Genomic DNA, 23,795 nt, shown 5'->3' on the forward strand with positions numbered 1-23,795 from the left:
TCATTTCTGGTTTTCGTGTGATCTTTGGTTTCATACATTCTCACTAATTAAATAATGTCCCTACTGGGGCTAGGATTTGACAGAGTGAAACACATCAAACTCCTCCAATAGCTCCCCCATTAAATCAGTAGCCACTAGGTCACTTGTGGTCTTGAAATACAGAATTTCTCTTAATAAAACAATATTTTTTGCAGTACTGAGTTGTCCCTCAGCTTCTGTTGAACGAAGAGTAATTATATTCAAACATTTTCTGAGCCTTACAATATCATCTAAGGTTCTCAACGTAGTCAACATCTTATTACTGGCTGTGCCACAGGGACCCACTGTGGAGTGCCGTATTTTGCCGTATTTCACGAGGTTGACCTTCCGGAGAGGGCCATGTGGCCAAGGCTATGTTCTCCACTAGGCTACTTGGTTTTGACTCCTGGCTCTGCCACTTACAGAAATTTTAAATCTCTTTGTTTTCGTTTTCTTGTCTGTAAAATGGGGCTGCTGCTGCTGAGGATATTCGAAGGAGTTAACAGGTTTAGACTGGTGTTTGGCCCAGAAAACGTTACATACGCATCGGCCCTCACTCACTAAGGAAACCAGCTCTGTCAGTGCCCTCGACCGGAAGACCCGTGGAGGGTTTTAACAAATGCACGCCCTCAGACGGAAGCGAATTTCAGTAAGAATGGTGAGAAGTGGGGGCTGCACCCTGGTGTCCTCAGGCCCTTCCTTCCTCCACTCCTGGGGTGGGAGTGTCTGCCCTCCCAGTGGAGCCCCAACACCTGGCTTATGTCTATGTGGGGCCCCATTTTTCTGCTCCCCCAGGCTCTCCCTGCTCTCTCTCTGAGTCAGAATCTTGTGAAGCCTGTTATCCCCACACACAGGTCCGGGTTAAGCGGGCAGGACAAGGCAGCCGTGGCTGATCCACCGGGAGTCCCTTCCCGCCTCCCTGGTAGGAGCCAGTGATGGTGACCAGGAGGCAGGACCCACCAGGGACGCCTGGTGTAACACGCAGAAGGGGCTGTAAGGGTGTACTGGCCTCGTATTAGCCCCGTGGGTCCAGGAGACCTTCAGCAATCAGCAATCGGGCCTCGCCCAGCATCTGACCCCGAGGCCAATGACTCTACCGTTCACCTGTTACCCTCCAGACACACAGGCTTCCTTTTGGTCCTCAAACACACCAAGCCCGGTCCCGTCTAGGGACTTGTCGCTCTCCCTGGGACACAGTCCCCCACAGTCCTGCATGGTTCCCACTGCAGTCCCACCTTGGCTCACCTGGCCCGTCTTCAGAGAGGTTTCCCTGATGACCCCGTAAAAATTCTGTGCACTTACCCCACCCAGTCATGGTATATACCTACCCAGCTGCGTTTTCTAAAGCATCTATCTACACCCTAAAGTTATATTTTATAGTTATCAGTTTTCTATTCTGTTGTAATAAACATGGCTGAAATAACAGACAACAAATAACGTTGGAAGACGTAGAAAATGCTGAAAATTTAGAAGAAACAAGTATGAGAACATATTACACAGGTTTGCAATTTGAAGGTTTGCTATATAGTTGGATAAAATACAGATGTTTCTAATAAGTCCCTGTTCAAGGTAGTCACTAGATTGTTTCAAAAATGAAATAGGGAAAGAATTACTTTCGAGGAGCTGCTAATGGGAAGATGCACCAGGGAGCATATATTCTCAACAGTAAATAATTTCTTTTACAAAAGCAATATTTCGGGTAAAATTGTGTCCATATAACCAATGAAAGAGTGGCTGCTTTGACTAGAATAATAAAAGGACTCTGAGATATGGTTGCTTACAATGCCGTGGGTGAAATCCATCCATGGCCTCATGCACTAGCAGGAAGTAGCAGCAAAGGCTGAAGGCAGAAGTGTGCACATCGCTGCAGGAGGCCACGGATCTGGCTAATTCTATAAACACAAGACCTTGCAGGTGCCACAGGATTGTGACCGTAACCTGTAATGGGCTGAATATCCATGAAAGTCCTTTTCCACCTCGAAGGTTGTTGGTTGTCTCATGGCAAAATACTAAAAAGACCTGTCAGACTTGCAGATGAGTTGTCTTTTTTTTCTTTTTACACAAAATGCAAGTGTCAGATTTGGACATGTGATAACAAGTGGCTGTCAGTGGCATACTGCCGGGCAGATATTTTTGGAATTGTGAATACACCTAATTTGTCCCTTTGGAGTAAATGGGATGTGTTAACCAAGCGAGCAGCTGAATGGCTGGATGTGTTGAGTGGCCTTATCTCTATATTTACGATCACAACTCCCCCATTTCCAAGAGCTATTACACCTCCGATCCCTCCTTAGACCTCGTACAAGCCCCCACCCCACTCAGCTGATGACTTGCTTCCCATCTCACCGGAACAGTCAGAAAAGCCTTTCCAGCCATTCCCACCAGTGCCTGAGCCTGCTCACACGCTCTCAGTTCACAGATGAATTGCCTACAAGGCCAACCCTTCTGCTTGGGCCGCATATCCTGCGCCCCTCTCGCAGCTCAGGGAGAGCCCCCTGAAATCGTGCCCTGTCTCTTCTGCATCAGCATTTTCCCCTCTCTGACAGTTCATTTCCATAAGCTTATTTTATTTTTTATTTTTTTGCAGTACGCAGTCCCCTCACTGCTGTGGCCTCTCCCGTTGCGGAGCACAGGCTCCGGACGCGCAGGCTCAGCAACCATGGCTCACGGGCCCAGCCGCTCCGCGGCATGTGGGATCTTCCCGGACTGGGGCACAAACCCGTGTCCCCTGCATCGGCAGGCGGACTCTCAACCACTGCGCCACCAGGGAAGCCCTCCATCAGCTTATAAACGTCTTAAGCAAGCAAAGAAACAAAAGCAGACCAAAGTCTCTCTGGACTTTACATCGCCTACCAGCTGCGGCTCCCCTGCCTCTGTCTGCAACAGAATTCCTCACAAGTGAGGTCTACACTCTTGGAACACATGCTATTTGGCTTTCTTGTCAAGGTCGTTGATGGCACCACTGTCCAAACCTGCTGGTCAGCCCCCGGTCCCTGTCCTACTGTAGTTCTCCAGAGCACTGGACAGAGTTGAGGGCTTGTGCTTTTGGACACGCTCTCTTCACTTGGCATCCAGGACACCGCACGCTCCTGGCCACCCTTCTACACCCCAGGCATTTGGCTCAGGGTCCTTTTCCGGGTCCTCGTTCTGGCCCCTCCTCGTGCATTTGCTGGACCGCCCAGTCTTAGTCCTCACACCTTTTTCTCTGTCTACTCTCAGACCCTTCCTTGATGACCTTAGCCAGGCTCTTCACTCCCCACATTATACCTCCGGTTTCTACGTTTCCCCTGAGCGTCAAACATCTATTCGACAGCACGTTCAGCACCTCCACTTGGACATCAAATAGGCATCACTAACTTAAACATCTTCTAAACTGAACTCTTGATTTTTTTTCCCCCAAACCCTACCATAAGCCCACACCTAAGTCTTCCCTGTCTCAGTAAAACGGCAACTTCATTCTTATGTAGGTTCAGACCCCAGGCTTTGCTGTCATCCTTAACTCTTCTCTTTTCCTCACACCCCTTCCCGTAAGGGAAGACTTTTTGCTTACGCCTTTGAAATCTATGGAGAAGGTGACCACTTCTCATCAGCATCACCACCCTCACCCTACCAGCAGCCCGCACCTGGGTCATTTCCGTAGCCTCCAAGGTGATCTCCCTGCCCCTCCACCAGCCCCTTCCAATCTACTCTCCAGACCCCCAGGGCAACCTTTCTAAACAATGAGTCAGCAGCCGTCACTCTCCTGCTCTCCATCTCACCGAGAATAAACTCTAACGTCCTTACTATTATCCACAAGACCTTACTCATGACCTGGCCCGGCCACCTCTCTGACCTCCTGCCCTCTGCCACCTCCTCCTGGCTTTTTAAGGACCACCTTACTGTCTCAAGGTCTTTGCACCGGGAATGCTAACCCCCAACAAATCTAAATGGCTAGGTCCCCCAGTTCCTTTTTTTTTTTTTTTAATATTTATTTATTTTATTTATTTGGCTGGGCCAAGTCTTAGGTATGGCACAAGGGACCTTCGTTGCGGCATGTGGGATCTAGTTTCCTAACCAGGGATCGAACCGGGGCCCCCTGCATTGGGAGCGGAGTCTTAACTACCGCACCACTGGGAAGTCCCAGTCCCCCAGTTCTTTTATGTCTCCTCTCAAATTTCACCTTTGAGAGGCCTTCCTAGGCCATTTTGTCTAAAATAGCAACTCCCACCCACCCCCAATCTTCGCGTTCTGCTTTCTTTTTCCTCATGGCAGTGTTTTGCTATCTGACATATTTTATAATTATTTATTTATTTATTATGTGTCTCCCTCAGCTAGAATGTAAGCTTCATGAGGTAGAGATGTTTTTGTTTATTGCTTTATCTCCTCCTTGTATCTAAAAGGTGTCTGGTGACTTCTCTGGTGGTACAGTGGTTAAGAATCTGCCTGCCAATGCAGGGGACACGGGTTCAATCTCTGGTCTGGGAAGATCCCACGTGCCGCAGAGTAACTAAGCCCGTGCACCACAACTAGTGAGCTTGCACTCTAGAGCCAGTGAGCCACAACTACTGAGCCTGAGAGCCACAACTACTGAAGCCCACGCGCCTAGAGCCCATGCTCCGCACCAAAGACAAGCCACCGCAATGGGAAGCCCATGCACTGCAATGAAGAATAGTCCTCGCTCGCCACAACTAGAGAAAGCCCGCACAGAACAATGAAGACCCAACGCAGCAAAAAATAAATAAATAAATAAATAAATAAATGTGTCTGGCACAAGCTAGGCACTCAGTTGTTTAATGCATTAAAAAGTAACTGCTTTTTTCGAAGTAACATGCTATGGAGAGAGCATTTTGAGACTAGATGTTTGCAAATGTGTCCATTGTTATGAAAACACTTGGTTCTATGCATCTTTGTGAGGTATCTTTTTCTGTTATGACTGCCATTAAAAAGAAGTATTAAATTGAACTTAGAACAAAAACTACAAATCACTGTATTACAGTATTAAGCCAAGATTTAAAGACTAGTGAACTCTAATTACATAACTCTTACTAGTATTTTCACTGAAAGGAAAGTTATTTATTATGTTAATAAGTAAATTAAATTTTTATTTATTTTATCAATAAACATATAAACATTTATTTTATATATTTATGAGTGTTCTATAATATACATCACTAGAACAGTCCTGCATGTATATAATATATACAAAAATACATATCTGTATAATGGGTATGCGTGCTCAAAATTTTTCTCTGGTATTTTGCTGTCTAAGGGGTATGTGTTAGGACAGGATTAGATCTGGGCACATGTTTTAGGTTTTTTTGGTTTTTTTAAAATATTTATTTATTTATTTATTTATCTTTGGCTGTGTTGGGTCTTCGTTGCTGCGTGTGGGCTTTTCTCTAGTTGTGGTGAGTGAGGGCTATTCTTCGTTGCGGTGTATGGGCTTCTCATTGTGGTAGCTTCTCTTGTTGTGGAGCATGGGCTCTAGGCGCATGGGCCTCAGTAGCTGTGGCACGCAGGATCAGTAGTTGTGGCTCGTGGGCTCTAGAGCGCAGGCTCAGTAGTTGTGGTGTATGGGCTTAGTTGCTCTGCGGCATGTGGGATCAGGGCTCGAACCCATGTCCCCTGCATTGGCAGGTGGATTCTTAACCTCTGAGCCACCAGGGAAGTCCTAGGTTTTTGTTACATCACATTCTACTTCAAGAACCAATGTGAGAAATGGCAAAAAATTTAAGGCCATTTTAAATTCACCATAGGATTCTTCTGCATGTCATTGTGTTTCATTCATATTGTTTTATGTAGCAGTTGTTCATTCTTCTTCATTGCTGTACTGGATTCCACTGGATGACTAAATCACATTTGCTTGTCCATTCTCCTGTTGATGGACATTTGGTTGTTTGTAATTTTTGGCTATTATAAAGAAAGGTTTATGAAAATAATTGTACATATCTTTTCGTGAACATATGCACGAATTTACCTTGGGTATATATCTAGGAGTGGAATTGCTCGGTCATAATTAGCACAGATTTAGTATGACTTCCAAGACTTTTCCAAAATATTCAATTTATACTCCCATCAGTAAAGTAGAAGAGACCCAATTCATCCATATTCTTGGCTAACCTTGACACTTTCAAATTTTTTAAAATATTTAGTTGTTCTGGTAGATGTGTGGTGGCATCTCACTGCTGTTTGTTTGTTTGTTTGTTTTGCAGTACGTGGGCCTCTCACTGTTGTGGCCTCTCCCATTGTGGAGCACAGGCTCCGGACGCACAGGCTCAGCAGCCATGGCTCACGGGCCTAGCTGTTCCGTGGCATGTGGGATCTTCCTGGACCAGGGCACGAACCCATGTCCCCTATCATTGTTGTTTTAATTTTCGTTTTTCTGATGACTCATGATGTTAAGCACCTTTCCATGTATTTATTGTTCTTTTAGCTGTCCTCTTTTGTGAAATAGTTGTTCAAGTCTAGCCTATTTTTAATTGTTTTTTAATTGATTTGTAAGAATTCTTTGTTATGGAGATAAGTCTTTTGTTGAATATATGAATTACGAATACCTTCTCTCAGTCTTTTGTTTGCCTTAACAATGTCTTTTGATGAACTAAAATTTTAAATTTTAATGAAGTCCAGTATAACAATCTTTCCTTTCATGGATAGTGCTGTTTTGTGATCTTTTAAGGAAATCTATCCTATCCTAAGCCATAAAGATATTTACCTACTTTTTTTTTTTCTTAGAAGCTTTATGGTTTTACCTATCACATGTAGGTCTGTGATTCATCTCAAATTAATTTTTGTGTGAGATAGGGGGTCAATAATTTTCATATGAATTCAATTCAAATGATCCAGAATCATTTATTGTAGAACAATCCTTTCCCCACTGAACTTTAGCAGCACCTTTGTTGAAAATCAGGTTATCTTATATGTATTTATGGGTCAGTTTCTGGACTTTGTATTCAGTTCCATTGATCTTTTGTCTATCCTTGCACCACACTATCTGGATTACTATTTAAATTGTTGTTGTTATTGTTTTTCAATGTTAAACCAACCTTGCATTCCTAGAATAAACCCAACGTCATTTTGATTTACTGTTCTATTTATATATTGCTGAATACAGCAAAGGACTTGCATTCAATTTGCTGATATTTCATTTGTTCTGAGGAGAGAATGGACTTTAATTTTTACTTTTCTTGAAATATCCTTGTCAGATTTGGGCGTCAAGTTTAAGGTAGCCTCACAAAATTTATTGGTAACTGCTCTCTCTTTTTTCATTATTTGGAATAGTCTGTGTGACATGGGTGTTATTTCTTTCTCAAAATTTTGGTAGAATTTACCAGCTGTGCCATTTGAGATTGAGGTTTTCTTTCTGAGAAATTTTTTTTTTTTTACTTATAGAGTCAATTTCTTGAATAGATATAAGATTGTTCACATCTTGTATTTCTTCTTGCATAGCTCTCGGTTATGTGCTTTTCTAGGAATCTGTCCATCCATCAACATTTTCAGATTTATTGTCTTAGAGCTGTATCCTCTTATGATCTTTTTAATGTTTATGGTATCTGTAGTGATGTCACTTTTATTGTTCTAATATTGGTTAATTTTGCTTTTCTTCTTGATTGGTCTTTCCAGGGTTTACTGAATTTATGATTCTTTTTAAAGAGTTAATATTAGTTTGTGGACCCCCCCCCACTGAATGTTTGCTTTTTCTTTTATTAATCTCTCTTCTTTTTAATTTCCTTCCTTCTATTATTATTATTATTATTATTATTATTATTATTATTATTATCTGGTTTAACCTTCTTTTTCTAACTTCTCGAGATGTATGTCTCTATCACTGATTTTCAGCCTTTCTTTTTTCTAATCCATGAATTTCAGGCTATAAATTTCCCTCCAGATTTAAGTGCATTTCATAATTTTGCTATGATACATTTCCATTTTTATTCAGTTCAAAATGTTCTGTCAGTCCCTTGTGACTGCTCAGTTGATTGGGCTGTTTAGAAGTTTACTGCTTAATTTCCAAACAATTGGGAATTTTCTAGTTACTTAGCATATAGTTGATAACACTGGTAGCTGACTTCTCAACAGAAACAATGAAAGAAGAAATGGAACCATGTCTTCAGAGAGCTGAAAGAACAACTGCTAATCCAGTAATCTATACCCAGAGAAAATATCCTTTATATTCAGTGTCCTCTCTCCCTACAGGCAGAATTGAGTAATAGTTTGTGTTGGATTCTGTTTGTCACTTAAGAGGTATGGTACCCTGGGGACATTAACTGCGTGGGCATAAGAGTGGTGTGGGGGTCCTTGCTATGGTTAGGTCCTCCTTTTGTTAGGATTGAAGGGCTAAATACATCTCTTGCTGATATCACATTCTTTCTTTAGATATATTAATACCTTCAATCAGGCTTTGGTGTTATATCAAATCTTGGCCCAGGGACTCTTCAATCCCTGTAAGGGTTTATTATCTCCATTCTAATATTATTTCCCTGTTTCCTCTTCTTGGCATTGCCTCAATATTGCTCCACCATATCACCTGTTATGCAGCTGAATTATTTTCAAGAAATACGCCCACATTCACTCTCACCTGCAGTACAAGACAGAGTCCATCTCACTGAGCCCTTCTGCCACTGATTATTTCCATTAAGCAAAAATCATCTGTGCCAATCTGACAGGTCAGAAATGGCATGTGAACCAGTTTTAAGAAATGCATATTAAAGCTTCTCTGCTGAAATAGTCATCTAAGTCTTACAGTCTAAGAAGACATTTTCTTTCAAGGAGTCTGACTTTGCTCAAAACACTCAATTTTCTGTTAAGGAATGGCTGGGAAAATCTGTGACTCATTTCTGTGCAACTACATGTCCAAAGTCTCAAATCAAGACACGTCATCTATTTAAACTATTTTGCATATATGTAAAAATCTTACAAAGTCATCCATCCATTTAACAAATATTTATTGATCACATCTTATAAGCTAAGTACTGTTCTAGGCCCTGGGTATACAGCAATAAACAAAAAGACAAAACTTCCTGATGCCATGGTGCTCATATTTCAGTTCAACATACTAACTCCAATTTAGTTGGGCATTCAGCAGTGCCCCCTTCCCATTGTAAAATTTCAACATTTGAAATCAGGGTTTGTCTGGAAAATTAGAGGCTTATAATCAAGCTGTTCATATGACAATACTTCATGCTTTGAAGATGGGTAAGGTTTTTTGGAAAGGGTTTGAGGCTTCAGAGCCAAGCCTGGTAAATGACCTGGGTGACACAGCTGGAGAAGAGCATTTATCTAATGCCACGATTAAAATAATAAGACTGAATGCTCCACTGGACTGGGTGCCTCTTGAAGGCAAGGACCCTGTCCTGTTTATCTCTCATTTCCCAATTGCTGGCACAGTGCCTGCCATATAGTGGGTGTTGAATGACTTTGCAAAAGAAATGAATTGACAGGTGAATAAGGAGTGAGTGAATACAGAGCTACTCCTTTGGTGGTCTCCTCCACTCTCATGACTTTAAATACCATCTAGACAGAGATAAATCCCAAATATATATCTCCAGTCCAGAACCTGCCTCAGAATGCTAGACTGCTATATCCAATTGCTTTCTCATCCTACCTAGAGGTCTTATAAGCACCTCTAACTTGACAGGTCCACAGTCAAAAATTCCTGATTCTTCCTCTACCCACCTCCCAAACTGGTCCACCCATAGTCTACTCTGTCAAATACAGCTTCACCCTTCCAGGTGCTCAGGACAAAAATCTTGAAGTCATCCTTGACTCCCTTCATCCTCCATAGCTGCTTTGATGGGCTTCTTATCCATCAAGATATCCTTATGGTTCTACCTTCAAAATATACATTTCCAGAATCTGTCTACTCCTCACTGTCTCCACTGCTTTTACCTGGTTCAAGCTACCAGGATTATTGTAACAGACTCCTGACTTGCCTCCCAACTTCTACGTTTGCCCCCTAGCAGTCTACTCTCCCCACAACAGCCAGAGTAATCTGTTAAACATGTAAGATTGTGTAACTCCCACAACGGCGTCTCTAATTGCTCCAAGTCTAAGTCCTTGGAGCTGTATTTTGCCCTTGCCTCATTTTCTACTCTCCCTTTAGCTCGCTGTTCCAGCCACTCGCTGACCTCCTTGCTGATCCTTAAATGGTCTGGCATGAGGTTCAGGACTAGGGCCTTGGTACTCACTGTTCCCTCTGCAGGGAATGAGGTTCCCAACATGGTTCTTGCTCCCTTGCCTCAAAGGTCACCATCTCAGGGAGACCTTTCTTGACCACTCCATTTAAAACTGAAACCACAATATGGCTCCCATTCTCCTTTCCTGTTTTATTTTTCTCCTTGGCACTCATGCCCGTTTAACATACCCTATGTTCTCCTTATGTATTTTTGTCTCTCCCCACCAGATTATAATCTCCATAAAGGCAGGAATTTTTGTTTACTTTGTTCACTGCTTAATCCCCAAGACCTAAAACAGCGCCTGTTTAATGAAATGAAAGTGCCCAATGAAGGGACAACAATAAAGCTAAATTTAATGAGCATTTACCATGTGAGGCTCCATCGCGAGGGACCCACAGGTAACAGCTAATTTTTACAGAGGAGGAAATTGAGGAACAAAGAAGCAGAAAAGCCATGATTACAAACCCAGTTCTAACTCAACCACGTGTTCTTTTCTCCAAAACCCGGTGCCTCTCTTGTGCCAGAACCAGGTGGAGAGTCCCGAGCGCTCTGAGTCCACGCCACCGCTCCCCCCTCGCAGCCCGAAAGCAGGAGAGCTGCCGGGAAGGAACGGCTGTCGGAGCAGAGACTGAATCCTCTCAGCAGCAGGCACCGCCCACTTTTTTACTGATTGGTTTTAGTTACCTTGACTAGGAAAGGGATGCTGTCTGGGGACGCAGGATTAGTGTCGCTTCATCCCGGAGCTAGCGGAAGCTTTCCCACCGCCGCAAGAGACAAATCCAAAGTCAAGGGTCTCTGTTTCCGCCCGGAGGGCTCTTCCCGCCGCTCCCGGAAGCTGCTCTCGCTGCCGGGGTAACGGGCGGCGGCGGCGGCGGCGGCGGCAGCGGCGCCGTTATGGACCTGGAGGAGGCGGTGAGGGAGCCGAGTGCCGCGCAGCCGGGCGGCGGGGCGGGAAGGGAGGGAGGCTGAGGAGTAGGGGTGGAGGACGCCGGTTGGCTGTGGGGGCGGCTACTGGCCGAAGGGGGACGGGGCGGAAGGCTGCGGCGTAGGGACAGAGATGGGGCTGGCGGGTCTGGCGGGCCGCGTGTGCCCGCGCTTTGGGGGAAGAGGCTGGAGTTTCTGGCTGGGTGAGGTTGTGGGTGAAGGGACGGTGAGGTGTTGGTCGATGTGGGTGTGTTTCGGGAGGAGGCTGAAGTTGTGGGTTTTGTGGGGTGGCCACCCACGTAGCTCATCTCCTCTAATCGGGACCACCCAGAAGTTCCCTTTGATGCTGGAGGTTGGGCGAGGGAGGCGGTGCTTGGAACCAGAATGCTCCCAAGTAACCCCTGCCGGTGTCTCTGCGAATCTTAGCCATGGCCTGTGCAGGAATTCCAAATTCGGGTTTGGGGACACTCCAAGATTACGATAGTTATCCACATGGGGTCACTGAAAACTTGACCAACTTGTTGAAATAGAGTTGGCATGCATTTTGACCCACTTCATAAAACGCCACTCTTTGATGGTGTTAGAGGAGCAGTCGGTAATTAGATCAACAATAATAAGATTTCACGCACCAGAGAGTTGCAAATGGATAATTTGGTGCCACTCTATGTATGTACAGAAGCATTATGGTGATAGAAGGCCTTATTCTTTGTAGACGCTCAATAAATGTCTACTGAATGAGGGTTAACGTCTGTAGATGCTAGGTTAATGAAATTAGCAATTAGAACTCACCATTAGCGTGTATAGTTATGAGTAGGGGTCTTGTCTGTTTTGCTCACCCTCAAATCCCCAGCACCTAGTTAAGTGCCTAGTACATACATAGTTGGTACTCCTTGTATTGCTGAGTGAACAAATCGAAACTTGAAACAACCCTAGTAAAACTCTGGCTCCTTTGTGGTGGGTATGTGTTCTTAGTGTCCTGGAGGAAGTTCCAAATGGTATGCTACTTCTATTTTTTAAGTCTTCTCTATACTTGAATCTTATCATCTTTTTCCTCACAGCATGTTCAAGGAGTTTTATTTACTCATCTTTTTTTTCCCCACTTTACCCCTACCACCTTGTCTTCTTTGTCTTTTTTTTTTCACCCTCACACACTGCATATTTTAGAAACATTTCTTTAATAGTTTAATTCAGTTTCAAATGGCTCAGACTGAACTGTTCTTCTTGTTTATAGATAATCCCTCTGGTATATTTTCTATTCTCAGTGATTCTTTATTTATAGAGTAAAATTGTAGGGAACCCTCTAAGTAGAACTGCAGCGTTTAGGTACACTGTATTGAATGTGGTTTTCCTTTTCTCCTACAGAAAGAGTTCAAAGACCGCTGTTCTCAGTGTGCTGCCGTCTCTTGGGGTCTCACTGATGAAGGCAAATATTATTGCACTTCTTGCCACAATGTTACAGAAGTAAGTAACAGACCTCATTTATGAATTTGCTTGTGCTTTAAAAGTTGCAGTTTCAGCCTAATATGTGGCATAGGTCCCCCCAAAACTGATCTGTTTTTATTACTCAGGCAATGTCCAAATATGAAGAGTGTAAGCGGTCCTCAAATGCTTACACAAGTGTTGAAGACTTTGTAAGGTAGATTTAGGATGAGCTTTTCAAATTATGTTGGGCCACATATATAAATGTTTTCCTGATTCAGACTGTGTAGTATGTGTATAAGGGGAAATAATTAAAATTGCACTTACAAGATGATGCATTTATTTTTATTAGTTACCACTTATTTAAGAGTTTTTAATGTATTGTGGTAGCTTAGAGGTTTGGAAGACGGAATGTTAGAAAGACTGTTGGGAGTATGAGAAATGTGCTTCATCGTCATTATATCTTTGTACAGTGCCTTACACATTACAGAGTGTTTTCTCATCCATTAGTTCATCCCCTCCTCATAACAACCTGTGAGATGTGTATACTATTACACCTATCTGTAGATGGGGCAAGCAAGGCTCATCAGTTGAGTGAGTTTGCCATAGTCACATGGATAGAGTGCTGAGCCAGGACTTGAACCTCAGGCTTTCGACGCCAGTGGTCATTTTATTCCACCACACCTGTCTCTTAAGGGAGAGGTTGGCCTGCTGTCCTGTGGGACCTTGGTAAATGAGGCTCCCTTCACACTGGGAGTGCTAGGTCCTCTCCTGGTTACCACACCTTCAGGACAGTATAACCAAAATAATCAAGTGTGTGGATAGCCTGCTATGGGACAGGCTAAACATGCCAGGACTCTGCTCTCTGGAAAAGGATTTGCTCAAAGTCTACAGAGCCAGGAAGGAACAGATATACTACCTTTGCCGTATAGGCCTATATAAGAAAGGTAAATTTGGGACAAATATAAGTAACTGTGTGAACTTCTTCTGGCCAAGATGGAGTAACAGGAGCCCACCTTAAACAAGTAAAAGCCTGGACAAAATGTACGAAGTAAAAAGTAGTTTTCTTGGGCTTCCTTGGTGGCGCAGTGGTTGAGAGTCTGCCTGCTGATGCACGGGACATGGGTTCGTGCCCCGGTCTGGGAAGATCCCACTAAAACAAAAACAAACAAACAAACAAACAAAAACTAGTTTTCTTGAGAAAAGTGGTTAATTTAGCTTGCAACTCAATCACCCAAGAGCTTTTCCTTGAGACAGTCTTTGTTCTTCAGTCTGCTTCCCATTTGGTCACACAGAGTATTAAGAAGATATGTACTCACTCGATGAAATTGTTGATCTGATGGATATGTTCATTACCTTGTTTGTGGTGATGGTCTCGAGGATATACATACATACACACACATCAACTTGTACACTTTAAATATGTGCAGTTTGCTTTGATGTATATTGAGGCATTCATAGTTTCTGCTTTTGTACCAGCAGTACAAATGTAGACATGGTGAAGGAAGATGTGTCTCAATGGACTGTTTATCGTTAGCAGATGAAGTCAGCATATACTATTTTTGGAGAAATTAAACTACATTAACTAATTGCTTTCTTTTATTTCTGTCTTTGATAATGTTTCTGTTTGTTTCTGTCTGATAAAATCTGCTGCAGTCGTTTTTTAACTTGAAAGCCCCTAATACCACTGTTTCCACATTTGAAAGGTATCAGCCTGTATGGATAACTTGTCAAGAATGTCGCATTCTTGAGGGTGGGCACCATCTTGAAACAGACGCAGAACCTGTCTCAGTGCCTCCCATGTGACAGGCAGAGCTCTGTGTTGCACAACTTCAGTGGTTTCTCTTGGCTTTATTGTCTTCATATAGAGTGTGCCACGATCCATCCTTCCTGGAGAGCGGGGGTGTGGCGTGGCGGTGTGGAGATCCGGTGGGTGGGGAACGGCCAACGAGATGGTGGTTTGCACATGCAAAGAGTGGAAGCTGTGCCACAACTTGCCCTGTTTTTCTGCTCCTTTCGTTGCCCTTCAACTTGCCCTTCAACTGTATATAATTCTCATGTTTTAGATCCTCCACCATCTGGAAGAAGGCCTTCTGAATTGATAAAGGAATTAGAATGTTCTCTTGATTGATCTTATACAGGAAAAAAAGTTTCAGGTCTTAAACCTAGCCAATTTATATTATAGACATTCTCGGAAGTATTTTGTGGGTATTTAATAAAGGTGTATGCTAGAATTGTGTGAGTTTAATAGATTCTTATGATCATAAGAGCAGATTCATTGTAGAAAATTTAGAAATTATGAAGATGAAAGCTAAAATTATCAGTGATCTCAACATACAACATTTCTTTCGACAGCTTCCATTTAGTCTTCTTTTTTTTTTCTTTTTTTGTGTATGAGAAGGGGAAGGGAATGTGGTTGGGTACCACTGAATCTTCTGTCTTAATAAATATTGTCCTGTGTTATTCTAAACATTTGTGGACGTGTTAATTGACTGTATAAATATTCCACAATATAACTATTCAGTAATTTAATTAGTTACAGTTTCAGTTTGTATATGTAGCTTTTTCTAGCTTTTAGTTATTTCACATTTTGTCTAATCCAGATTTTAAGCCCCCTTTTTTTTTTTCTTGCCTACTCTTTATAGGTTTTACCTGTTTTTGCTGGGTAACTGCTTTGGTGTGTATTCTGACACGTCTTATTTTCTCAGTGTGGCCAACCCAGTCCACCAGAACTGCTTTGAATGTGGTTTCTTTAACAAGAGAGGATGTATTCCAAAAATCCTGTTAGAGACATTTCTTTTGTTCTTAATGAAAGTTGAAGATAAATGTCATTCCAAATCTCTAAATTTGGACAAATCTATAAATGTTCCCTGTTGGTTAAAAATCTTCACCTTTTCCCCATCATTTAGACCTAATTCTTTTATATTTTGGTTGTGAGAGAACCAGAATCTTAGGTACTAGCCCTTGAGAGAACTTGGAATTGAAGACGTTGGGATGAACTGTACTCAGCATTTAGTCATTCTAAAATCCTATAGGTTTGATTAAGAATAAAAGTAGCTCTTTTATAATTTCATAAATAAAGCTGTTTTAGAGTATTAAACACATAGAAAAGTAGGATGAAACTAATCTATGTAGCTTAGGCATTGCTGACTACAGTGAATACAGAAGTTATTTTAATTTCAAAGTATGTTTTGGATAGAGAAAAAAGTGAATAAATTTGACTTTACAATTGGTTTCAAACAATTAAAAATTGATTTCAAATAAAAGTTTATTCATTTGACATACATTTATTTAGTGTTTACTGTGTTCCTGGCACAGTTTTAGGTACTGAGAAATTTTGAATCAGAAAGCAATATAGGGCTTCCCTGGTGGCGCAGTGGTTGAGAGTCCACCTGCCGATGCAGGGGACACGGGTTTGTGCCCCGGTCCAGGAAGATCCCGCATGCCACGGAGCAGCTGGGCCCATGAGCCATGGCCGCTGAGCCTGCGCGTCCGGAGCCTGTGCTCCGCAACAGGAGAGGCCACAACAGTGAGAGGCCCGCGTACTGCAAAAAAAAAAAAAAAAAAAAGAAAGCAATATAAAGGCTAACCAGAATGTTACACTTTATCTAATTTTCCCAAAATATTACCATCATTGGTCCTGGCACTCACAATCTGGTTCATTATACATCCCAGAGCATGCTTGGCAGTATATTTAAGGAGATGTAAAACTATCTTTTTATGGTCTTTTTAATGGTCTGCTTCTATTTCCTGCAGAGGTCTAGGGAAGTTATAAACACTGGGGCTATTCCTAATACTAAAATACAAGCCATCAACCGGGGACTTAAAAGAAAACGAAAACTTGGTAAGCTCTTTCTTCATATGTGCTTAGCATTTTTCAATCATGTTTTCACTTTCATGATTTGGGGATGAGGAATGGAATTTTAAATGGATTCTAAAGAAGTTACCAGAATTTTAAGCAGGTAATCCAAAGTAGAATTAGAGTGGATAATTATTGATGGTAAAATTGGAAGCAGATGTCTTAAAACATGTCCATTTTTTATTCTGCTTATTGTTAATGACTTGATTTTCCAGTGGAGCAACTATTATGCAAAAAATAATAATAGCAAAGGTAGCATATTTCTTTTTGTGTGTTGGTATATGTTTTTCTGTTTTATATCTGTTATCTATTATATGATTTTCTGTGCTTTTAAAGAAAAATGCTTATTTTCTGAAATGAATCAGCTGTGGAGTTGTCAGGTTAGGCAAGTTAAACATGATATTCAGCTTTCAGAAATCCATTTCTCACACTGAATTTTGAACACACCCTTTTAAAATAAGGAAAATTATTTTCCCTTAAAATAAGCTCAGCATGGTTGTGCTTTGAAAGGTAATCTATTTCATTCATCCAGTGAGTACATAATAATTAACCATTATTGAGAAGAATCTGAGGTTAAGTTTAGCTGATGCTTTTTATTTCTGTGACTAACTGCCTAGGGCCAGATTCTCAGGTTTGAAACTAGGCTAATGGTAATGGTGGACTCTTCTATCTGAGGTAGCTTTAAGGATACACACATGAAATATATATATAAATGTTAATGAAATATCTATATGAAATACATTGCTGTTCTTAGATGAATAACAGAGAGACTGCCTGAATGCCAACTCATGTTCCTGTTTAACCTTTAGTAGTGACTATTTTTATTAGGCTAAACCTGATTAATTTTAATTAAATTTTATTAGAGTAAAACCTGATTAATTTGGACTTGACCTATCTAATAGTTAAAATTGTATATTTTAAACTTAAATTGCTGAAGGAACGTCAGGTGCTTCAAATGAAATGTTGAGTCTTATATTCAACCTCTTTGTCCTTAGTTGTTTCTTCATCTGTAAAGTGAGAATGTAATACCATTTATTATATAGAATAGGAACCCAGACTGAGAATATAGAATACGACTTTATCGGTTTGTCAGAGCAGTGTTCAGGAAGGAGAGGGCACACATGGATAGAGCTTGGAGAGTTTAAACTCCCTCACCTTTGGGAAGCGTCAAAATTACAGGCTTCCTGTTTTACTCCTATACAAGCTAAGACCCTTTCCAGAAAGTGCGTTAGTCAGCAGGGGTGGGGAGGCCTTGTGACATTTGAGGTAAGGGAGGGGCATGGGAGTCCTGTGACATTCTGAGGGGAGAGAACCTCTTGGAGTAATGGTAACAGACTTCAGAAGCTGTGCGCTCATAACATATTTTTCAAAGAGTTACAGTATTTGTCCAGTAGGGAGGGGTAAAACATAAGGGTCTTAACAGATTTTAACATTCTCTTCAACTGGTAGTTTTATTTAAACATGTAGCTTTGTCCATTGTAGTGGCAGTTCTCGTCACAATCTCTTAAGGTTGTTTTGAAGTTGGAAGAAAATAACCTACTTAAAACACCTGGTAACTAGGCTGAGCTCAATAAATCTTAGTTTCCTTGCTTTCAGTTTCACCCCAGAACTTAGAACTATCTTGAGAAAAGGAGAATGCCGTTGAGCAGTTTGTTTTCTTTGTATATTCTTATTGCCCTTTCCTGCGATCTTGGAGCTTCACATCTTCACTTTTGTTCATTCATTCTCCAAATACTCATTGTTCCTTTCCATGTGAGTTGGACCAGAGGAGTCATAGAAGCAGTGGCTGAGTGTTGAGTATCCTTTCATTTAGGATTCTTCAGTGCAGCATACATTTATAAAACTTGTTTCATTTTTTTAATGTGACTGTTCATTTTTCTGTCTCTGACATTAACATTTCAGAAAAATTATAGATAATTTAAAATATTTAAAATCTGATAAATTATAAAAATGATGTTTAGCTTTAGCATTTATGTACAGATTTGCCAGATGGGAAGCAAGAGAGTATAAGAAGGGAAACTCTACTCAGGGGTACGAAAAAATTCCAGTTGAAGTGTATAAAACGCAGTTGTAACTATGTTGCAGCATTACATTTAGTAAGTTAGGAATGCAAATATCTGAAACCTGTCATTTGTCATTTAGAGAAAGGCTGGGATTGGTATGTGTGCGAAGGTTTTCAGCACATACTTTATCAACAAGCAAAAGCCTTACAGACCCTTGGAGTAGGCCCAGAGTTAAAGGTAAGTCCATTTGTGCCTAGATGTTAGCTTTACATTTTGTTGTTTGAAGAACAGTAGATTTAGAGTGATATTAAGGAGGGCTATCAGTAATCACATTAGGCCTACGAGAAAGAATCATTTTTCTGATGATTTTGCTTTAATCCTTTTACCAGACCAGCAATTCCTAAAGTGTGTTCTACAGGATAGAAATAAGTAATACATCCAAAAGAAAATAAGGTTTTAGTCTTCAGGTATTTAGGGAACACTGGGTTAAAGTAAAACAAATAACTTTGCCCACTTATTGGTGCCTTTTATGTGTTAATGTGCTTTTTAATTTCCTAGGGGATGTAGTATGCAGTATTCACAATTTGAGAGCAAAATCCTTTGGCATGTATATGTGTGGGAAGCATCCATCAGGACTTGAGTTCCAGAGAATGCACTTTGTGGAGCGATACATTAAACCAGTGGTTTTTAAACTTGAGTGTGTGTGTATCAGAATCACCTAAAAGGCTTGTTAAAACACAGATTGCTTGACCTCATTCCAGAGTTTCTGATTAAGTAGGTCTGGAGTAGGGCCCAAGAATTTGCAGTTCTAACAAGTTTCCAGATGACAGTGATGCTGCTGGATTCAGCTTAGCTGGAGAGAGGGTTTCATGCATATGTGCAGTGAGTAAACACAACAGTATATAGCAGTATGCTCATAAATGAAAATAAGAGCAAAAAGAAAAGGGAGAAAGATAAATGTCTCCTGAAGTCACCAAGAAGAGATTCGTAAAGTAACCTTTGCTGTTCAAACCAGTGTCTGCGGCAGGCTGGCAGAATGACCCGTGGGCCAGTGCATGGCCTAAGTGGACTCTGAGCCTTACCCATGACAGTCATTGCGTTAGGTAATATGACTGGTAGTCTGGGCTTTGTGAATCTCGTTTCTCCTTGCATAGTCATCCTGTGTATAAGTGTTGTTCAATAAGTGGTTTCTATTAGTTATACCAAATAGCTTCAGTAGGGTTTATACCTGTGTAGCCTTCTACCTGCTTCATTGGGATTAATCCTGAAAACAGTTTCTCTGAAATTAACCAATGAGTGTAACTGTTTAGACCTGACCAGTTAAATGGCACAGCCAGAACACAGGCTCTGGAATCAGGACCGACTCCAAATCCCATTCATGGCTTTTCTACTTATTGGCTAGGTCATTTTGGCAAAGTTACTCAGTTTCTTCAGTGGTAAAATAAGAGATAATAGCTATCTTGCAGGATTGTGTTAAAGCTTATAGATGCCTTGTACCTAGCAGGTAGGTGATGAATGAATGGAAAAATTGTTTTGTTTCTTTCGTTTTACTTTCACTTGGATGAGGGTGGGGGCAGTAAGAGGGAGGGGTGTCAGTAGGTCGCTGGACCCAGTAGCAGCTTTGCCCCTAACTGGAAGTGTAGTCACATGTAAGTTACTTTCTTTCTCTGAATCTTAATTTGCTTAACTTGTCAAAGGAAGGGATTCAACTAGGTGACTTTAAGGAACTAAAATCTAAGATTAAGAAGAATTTATTCCATGCTTCCCGCATACCTGACATTGAAATGATCTTTCTTCTTAAGGAAATTTAGGTAAGAAAGGTAAGAATACATTTAGCTGGAAGCTGTATGTAAAGTACAGGAGAGTAGAGATTCTGTGGTGTAGATGGGCCAGTATATTTTTCATCATAACCTGAAGCACCACTCATTTCTCTTCTACCTTAGAATGAAGTTTTACATAATTTTTGGAAGCGCTACCTTCAGAAGAGCAAGCAGGCATATTGTAAAAACCCAGTTTATACCAGTAGAAGGAAAACTACGGTAAGTCACAAATCTGAAAAGTGGGACCAGAAAACATGTCTAGCGAAAGGTGGAGATGAAGATGAGGTTCAACCTTACCTGGGTTTCTGATGCTTGTCAGAGGGTTTTCAGTGAAGAGGTTTCCTTTATAGTCCAGAAGGACAGGGTCACTGATCTAGACACTGACCCCAAATAAGACATTGACGTCTTATTTGACCAGTTGAAAACAAAGAAATTTGTGGTTAAGTTTCTAAATAGAAGCTTAAGGAGTTTCTACCATTGTGCTACTAAAAGCTTTTTTGCATATATTATTCTTTCTGCTTGGAACACCTACTTCCTTTACTTGGTGTTTCAAGATTCAGCTCAGTTATCATCTGGGTGTTTCACCACCCACCCCATCCGTCAAAGCAATTAGATTTTTAGCAGTTTGCTATTAGTGCTTTGTAAGTGTGCCATGGATCATTTTATTTGGGGTAGGGGAGGATTCCACTGCTGAGAAACGTGGGTTTGGTAAGCTTTGATGTGTTTTATGTGTGATACTTACTCTCCAGGGCTGGGAAGAGATCCTGAATCTATTTGACAGACTTTTGTTAACAGCTTAGAAACTTGGCCCAGTGTTTCCTTGTTTGGTTGGGGTCTCGTAGGTTCCACATGGAGAATTTAGTGACCCAGCAGTGAAAGAAATAGGTCCTAAGAACAAGAATTTTAGAAATAGCAGGTGGGGGCTCCCCTGGTGGCGCAGTGGTTAAGAATCCGCCTGCCAATGCAGGGGTCATGGGTTCAACAAGCCCTGGTCCGGGAAGATCCCACATGCCGTGGAGCAACTAAGCCTGTGTGCCACAGCTGCTGAGCCTGTGCTCTAGAGCCCGCGAGCCACAACTACTGAGCCTGCGTGCCGCAACTGCTGAAGCCTCCCCGCCTAGGGCCCGTGCTCTGCAACGAGAGAGGTCACCACAACGAGAGGCCCGCACACTGCAACAAGGAGTGGCCCCCACTCGCCGCAACTAGAGAAAGCCTGTGCGCAGCAACAAAGGCCCAACGCAGCCAAAAATAAAATAAATAAATAAATAAAAAAGCAAAGAAGTAGCAGGTGGAGCAGGAATAATGATAGTTCAGTTTTGGGCATAAGTTTGAGACAGCTTTTGGACATCCAAGAGGGAACGTCACATCCTCAGATATACAAATCTTCAGCTCAGAGGAGAGGTCTGGGCTGGAGATGTAAATTTAGAAGCTGGCAGCTTACACTATAATCAAAACTAAAATGCCATTGTTTGTAAGATGCACCATTATTTTAAGTACTTCCAAGAAAAGATAATGCTGCAAATTAAATCATGACATGCCACTGATTGTAAGACACATCCTGATTTCAGGGATGTTAAAATGTGGAGACATGGGAGTGCATTTTAGAACTGAAAGCAATATAAGTAGTAAATGGTTTTTAAAACCACAAGCCCAGATGACATCCCTGAGGAGTGAAGACAGAGAAGAGGACCAAGAACTGAGCTCTGGGCCACTCTAGGGTTAAGGTGTCTGGGATAAAAGAGGGAGGAATCAGCACAAAAGTCTGAGGAGCCACTGGTGAGGTGGGAGGAAAGCCTAGGGAGTAAAGGGGGCATTCTAGAAACCAAGGGACAGAGTGTTTCAAGAGGAGGGGCGTGATCCACTGGGAGAAATGCTGCCTCCAGCTCAGGAAGGGAGAGGGCTGCCAGTCGAAGAGCGGAGCAGTGGGATCAAAACTCCGCCTGGAATGGGGGACGGAGAGGAGAGGAATTGGAGCCAGCAAGTCTGGACAGCTCTCTCTGGGCACTTTGCTGCGAAGAAGTACAGAGAGATCGCCTTGTAGCTGGAGTCAAGGGGAATTTTCTTCTTCAAGTGGAATTCATGATGGTGTGCTGATAGGAATGATACAGGAGAAAGAAGAAATTCTTGATGGAGAAGGGATAGAAGTGAGTGCTAATCTTTGAGTGGAAAGGGGGTGGGATCGAGTGCACAAAGGGAGACACTGGCTTTAGAGGGGAGCGTGGACAGCACACCAGAAGAATCCGACGGAGGGCAGAGCGCGTGGTGGAGCTGCCGGCAGACGGTTGCCTGCGGGAGCCTGTGGACGTTTCCTCAGGATTGCTTCAGTTTTCTCAGAGTCTCCGCTTATCATCCAGCTTTATGGTTGCCTGGCCCCTCGTGGGCTCGCCTGTCAGAGGAGATGTGCTTGACAGAACACACAAGCATTATCCTGTCCCTGTTTTTTTTTTGTCTCATTCTCGTGATTTTCTTTAATATGAGCTTTATCTCCTCATAATAAGATCAAGTTTCTTGGCCTGCGTGGTTGAGAGCATGGCTTTTTGACTGTGATCAGTTCCCCAAGGTAATGTCAGTGAGGCCTTTAGGTAGCCAGCCAGCTGACCTTTCTTAGGGACACTCTGACCACCACTCCAACAATACATGTGTGAAAAATTAAGCAAGGGTAAGAGATAGTATGTCCTTGTCAAGCCTTAGGGTGCCTGGAGTCATTATTGACGCTTGATGTTTTTATTGGTGTTGATACTAGAGCTGCAAGAGAGGTGTTAGTTACAGAGAGAAGGAGGCCTGACATGTCTGCCTGTTTCCTTGCTCACGCTTGTTTGAAGCCCTTCTCCAAGAAGCATTGCTGGGAGCTGCTGGGGAGCACATGCGGAAGTCAGGGTCTTTCGGTCGCAGGGACTGGGCAGACGGCTGCAGGTCTCTAGAGCGGTTCCTTTTCTGGTGTTTGTGATGTTCAGGAATTGTTTATGTTTGTGGAAATTAATTATGTTGTAAATTCCTGTAAAATCATAATTTATACTATTTTACGAAATAGGTATTAGAAGATAATCCAAGTCATTCAGACTGGGGTAGTGAGCCTGAGCTGCTGAGTGACTTGAGCTGCACTTCTTTTGTTGAAAGTGGAGCAGAATCTCAGCCTGACGTCCGCACTCAGAAGCCTTTCCCCATCATCAAAGCGTCACAGTCAGGTAAGATGAGAATCGGACTACCTAGAATTTTAAAGCTGGCAATGCATCTTAAAAATGGTCTAATCTCTTCATATTCCAAGGAGGGAAACTTGGCCTTGCAAGGAAGAATGACTTGTTGAATCATATGGCAAGGAGAACGGTAAACTAAATGAAATCTTAGTGCAATTTTTAAAAAGGTACATCGTCTCTACATGAGTTTTTTGGTGTGATTTTTAAAGGGAGCTAAACAGTAAGTAGATCCACAAAGGATGCTAGCTCCATAAAGACAGGTGTGGGCTCAGAATTTTCAGAGAAAAGTTGCAGCAGAGAAATGGCAGAACTTAGCCATAAGGTAAGATAGACAAGAGTCAAAGATAAGTCGCCCAATTTCTCAGCACAGCAGGCTGAATAAAACGTACCATATTATGTGTGTGTAT

The 23,795-nt window shown here is 42.0% G+C and overlaps 1 protein-coding gene and 1 long non-coding RNA gene across 4 annotated transcripts in view; one reads left to right on the forward strand and one right to left on the reverse strand.

The window, feature by feature from the left end:
* The window catches only part of LOC132501523 (uncharacterized), a 53,716-nt gene extending 42,716 nt beyond the window's left edge, over positions 1-11,000 (reverse strand). Inside the window, exon 1 of the long non-coding RNA XR_009534256.1 lies at positions 10,854-11,000. This is a non-coding gene — a long non-coding RNA (uncharacterized LOC132501523). The remainder of the gene's footprint in view (positions 1-10,853) is intronic.
* TAF1B (TATA-box binding protein associated factor, RNA polymerase I subunit B) overlaps positions 10,988-23,795 on the forward strand; it is a 59,508-nt gene continuing 46,700 nt past the window's right edge. For 2 of the 3 annotated variants that reach the window (XM_060117132.1, XM_060117134.1), the window contains exons 1-6: positions 10,988-11,081; positions 12,456-12,554; positions 16,269-16,356; positions 18,514-18,611; positions 20,318-20,413; positions 23,226-23,379. In XM_060117132.1, coding sequence (XP_059973115.1) covers positions 11,064-11,081; positions 12,456-12,554; positions 16,269-16,356; positions 18,514-18,611; positions 20,318-20,413; positions 23,226-23,379 — 553 coding nt within the window. In that variant the 5' untranslated portion in view covers positions 10,988-11,063. Of the gene's footprint in view, positions 11,082-12,455; positions 12,555-16,268; positions 16,357-18,513; positions 18,612-20,317; positions 20,414-23,225; positions 23,380-23,795 lie in introns of those variants that run through there. The other variant, XM_060117133.1, reaches the window with a different exon arrangement.

Source organism: Mesoplodon densirostris, chromosome 14 (genome assembly GCF_025265405.1).
Source record: "Mesoplodon densirostris isolate mMesDen1 chromosome 14, mMesDen1 primary haplotype, whole genome shotgun sequence".
In the NCBI taxonomy this organism is placed as follows: domain Eukaryota; kingdom Metazoa; phylum Chordata; class Mammalia; order Artiodactyla; family Ziphiidae; genus Mesoplodon; species Mesoplodon densirostris.